General features: G+C 57.2%; 1 protein-coding gene across 1 annotated transcript in view; it reads right to left on the minus strand.

The window, feature by feature from the left end:
- Positions 1–262: 262 nt before the first annotated feature.
- LOC104529390 (histone-lysine N-methyltransferase EZH1) overlaps positions 263–3989 on the minus strand; it is a gene marked incomplete at its 5' end in the record, with an annotated part of 4654 nt that continues 927 nt past the window's right edge. The window contains 7 exons of the mRNA XM_010173687.1: positions 263–448; positions 565–649; positions 987–1067; positions 1220–1301; positions 1649–1744; positions 2369–2547; positions 3546–3671. Of these exons, the coding sequence (XP_010171989.1) occupies positions 388–448; positions 565–649; positions 987–1067; positions 1220–1301; positions 1649–1744; positions 2369–2547; positions 3546–3671 (710 nt within the window). The remainder of the gene's footprint in view (positions 449–564; positions 650–986; positions 1068–1219; positions 1302–1648; positions 1745–2368; positions 2548–3545; positions 3672–3989) is intronic.

Genomic DNA, 3989 nt, shown 5'->3' on the forward strand with positions numbered 1-3989 from the left:
CCTGGGTCTCGGTGCAGCCAGTACCTCACTCACTCTTCCAGTGGTTGACAGAAGATGGAAAGAGATTGAGAATTCGCAGCTGTCCCTCCTGCACCACTGCATTTCTTCAAGGCCCAGCTGCCTTGGTCCATGGGCTCCCTCCAGCCCAGGAGACTGCCCGCAGAGCAAGGCCCAAGACCCTGCCCCAGCCCCAGGCTGGCAAAGCTGCCACCCCGGCAGCAGCCACTCACACTCCTGCCCTGAGTCTCTCTCCGGGCATCTGGATGGAAAGTAGCACTGGTGACGCACACAGCAACGGGAACAGCGCAGTCATGTCAGCGTGAAGCAAACATGGCATTGCTTACAAGGTGCAGCAGAAGGTGTGCTGGGGACTGCTCCGCACAGAGCCTAGATGATGTCTGTCTCCCTCTCTATGCCAACATACTTCAGGGCGTCTGCCTGGCTGTACCTACAAGACAGGAAAGTCACGGCTGCTGTAATGAACTCCCACACTTCCCACAAACGTGGGCAGAAAGTGGGGTCAACCCTGCGCCCCAGTCCCCAGCCAGCTGCTCCCTGAGGTACCTGTAATCGAAGAAGAGCTCCTCTCCTGCCTGGATGGCCCTCTTGGCAAAGATCCCTATCCGGTGGTCTCCGTTCACCATCACAACTGCAACCAGAGAGGTGACATCAGAGACCAGCTCCAGCCCAGTTCAGGTCTCACAGGGCTTTTGCCCTGCCTGGTCCCAGCCCTGAGCTCCCAGCTGCTCCCAGCAGCGATCTCCCCTTGCCAGGTCAGGGCCACTGCAGAGCTGAGCGGGGCCCTCACCAGCAAGAATGTGATTTGCTGCAGAGAGGAGGAGACTTTGTCCAGGTCTTTGAAGTTCTGCTGCTCCCACATGCTCAGGGGAACTTGGGACCCCAGAGAATCCACTGCAATCCCAGAGCTGAGCAGGACCCCAGGGAACCTTCCCCCACCAAGATCTGCCTGGGCAGGGATGTCTCACCTTTGGCATAGCAATTGGGGTTCACCGAGTGATTGGCAAAGCGGATTTTATTTCCCTTGCGGGTAGCGTCGACAACAAAATCTAGTCAGAAAAAAGAAAAGAAAAGAATAAAACTGTAGTGTAAAGACAGGCCTGCTGCTCAGGTGACAGATGGGCTGACTGCCCGCCTGGCCACCAGTCCCCTGCCAGGCAGCCCAAGTCTCCTCCACCCCTCGAAGCCCCAGGCGAGTTACCGTTGTTGAGGTTGAAGAGGAAGCTGGACATGTACTTGTCATAGACCTTCCCTCGCCGGTCAGCCTCGTCCTGTGAAATGAGCTAGAGAAGGAGAATGGCTTGAGACTCAGTGCCTGAGGGCACAGCAAGTATCACAGTGAGGAGCAGGGCTTGCCTGCCTCCTGGAAACACCCCCTGCCATCCCAGCCCACGGCCAGGAGCTCACCAAGGCTCCCAGGGAGCAGCACACACACAACATGCTCCACCGCAGTGGAGAGCATAGAGGTACTGAGATGGGTCTCAAAATTGTCCAAGATTCAATCTCTAAACCTGGTCAGAGTGAGCCCACGGCCATGGCTGAGCTGGGGAAGGAGCACTGTCCCCCCTGGACCAGCAGCCAAAGGCAGTGCTGTCACCACAGCAGCCCCGGCGCGGGCAGAGGCACTGACCTCACCACAGTACTCGGAGATGAACTCGTTCTTCTGCACAGACTCCTTGATGAAAGTCCCCCAGCCGGCGACATCCGACGGTGCCAGCAACAAATGCTGGAGCCAGAGTGAAAAGGAAAGAGTTATGGTCAGCAGGGACACCACCCCCAGCACCGAGATCACACCCTGGCAGCCCAGAGAGCACCATTGAGGAGACCCCCACCTCCCAGCAGAGCCGGACACGTCAGTGCCCAGAACAGCCGGCTGTGCCAGCAGCCACGCTCAGAGCCCCATCACAGGGATGAGTAACTCCGAGGAGCAAAGGGGAGCCAGTGACTGTCCAGCAGCCCCTGGTTTTAGGGGACACACAGCTCCCTGCAGACTTGCAGGCTGTAGCACCATTAGGCTGGAACTGCCCATTACTTGACACCCACTAATTTGCATCTGTCTGAATTTTGGTCTTTTTTACGTGCAGTTCTTTGCTCTGACCAGTACAGTTCAAGACCTCACCTTCCTCTGGAGTCACCTTTCACACTCCCTGGCTCTCACCCTTCCTCATGTAACTCCCATCTCCCAATTTTCACATCCATGATCCATACTCAAGATTAAGTGCTACAGAAGCCTGGGGCAGAGCAGCTTCTCTTCCAGACCACCTCGCTCAGCCACCCTCTACCCTGTTTAACCAGCTCCACCCCGAGGCAGCCCCCAGCCAGCAGACCAGAGCCACGCTGCTCTCAATACCTTTTTGAGGCCTCTCTGGATGCTGCAGTTCTTGCAGGAGACCACCTTGCAGTCCCAGTGCTCCGAAGCCCCGCAGGTCAGGCAGAGGTCCGGGTCGCACTCCCGCACGGCCAGGTAGCACGGGCACTGCTTGGTGTTGCACTGGGTTTTACAGCGGCAGCCTGGGAAGCGGTTCTGACCTGCAGCAACACAGCCCGTGGTTTGGCACCATGAGGTTTTCCAGCCCCACAGGAACAGAGAAGCTCCTCTGGAACCTCATCCTGGCAGGTACAGAACTAAAGATGTCCACAACCAAGGGCCACACTGCCTGCCCACCACCCTGCCAACATCAGGAAGGTGCTTTTGAGCTAATAAAGAGCTCTACACCCACTCTGCTCTAGGCAGCAGAAACAGGAGCCCCCAGACCACCTTCCTGCCCCACAAAGTCACCAGAACAGGGTTCACTAAGAACACGACAAGACAAGGGGAATGTGAGGCAGCCCAGGCACCCGGGAACTGGAAGCAAATCGCAGTTTGTGTGCCTGGGAGCTCTGAGTAGTGCTCACACCCAGCCAAGCACAGACCATGGACATGGTCCTTCCCATCTGCAGGGCTGGAGATGCTGATCTGCCTCTTGGGACTAATTTTGTGCAGTTTGTAAATAAACAACTCAGATAATATAAACATAACAGAGCAGCACAGAGGATCTTGGAGCCTGAGTTTGCTCCCTCTCACCCTGTAGTTCTTCCAGCCCCAAGCTGTGTCAAAACCCTTAACAAATCCACCCTCAGAAGCCCCACCAATGTGGGCAAGTGTGGTTATCTCCGCTGCAGAGCTGGGAATGGAAGCCCAGAGAGGAAAAATAACCATGTCAGAGCAGTGACCCAGCTCCCACCCTAACTGCTGGCCACAGATCCTGCTCTCAGAGAACCAGCAGCATCACCCACGGACTGCTGGTGCTGGACACAGATGAGCACTCTCTAGCAAGAGCCCGTCCCTCAGCTGCTGAGAGTCACGGGGCAGTGTGGAACAGTTCCCCCTTGGACTTCAGCAGACTGCACATCTAACTGCTGCAGATGGATGGGGCGGTGAATGCAGGGGTAAAGCAGGCTTCCAGCAAGTCCCAGCTCTGCACCCTCCCTCTGGTCTGTCAGAACTGGCTGCTCTCCTGCCCGATAGCCCTTAGGATTCTCCTTACAGTCAGGGTTGCACTGGCAGAACTTCTCACAGAAATTCTGGGTCATGATGCAAGGGCAGGAGCTGTCACAGGGATGCTCAGGGTGGTCACAGGGCTGGTAGTTGTACACCTGGGTAGGTGAATTATCTAGAACAAGAGGAGAAATGCCTGGATTAGAAGCTGCACACCACAGGAACGTTTGAAAGCAGCAGGCCCAGGGCTCTGGAGCAGGGAAAGTGCAGGCTCCCTGTCTGTGGAGGGCAGGGAGCCTGGCAGCACCCAGCTCCCGCAGACAGATGACTGATGACACTGGGCACAGTCTGCTCTGCCCATTTCACAGCAGGGCTGCACCCCAGGCCCCAGCCTCCCCTCTGGCCAGAGCACAACCACACTGCACAGAGCGCTGGCACGGCGGTGACTCCACGGCACAGCCGCAGCCGGGCCAGCCCGGGGCACCCCAAGGAG

Source organism: Antrostomus carolinensis, unplaced genomic scaffold, assembly GCF_000700745.2.
Source record: "Antrostomus carolinensis isolate BGI_N321 unplaced genomic scaffold, ASM70074v2 scaffold33478, whole genome shotgun sequence".
In the NCBI taxonomy this organism is placed as follows: Eukaryota; Metazoa; Chordata; class Aves; order Caprimulgiformes; family Caprimulgidae; genus Antrostomus; species Antrostomus carolinensis.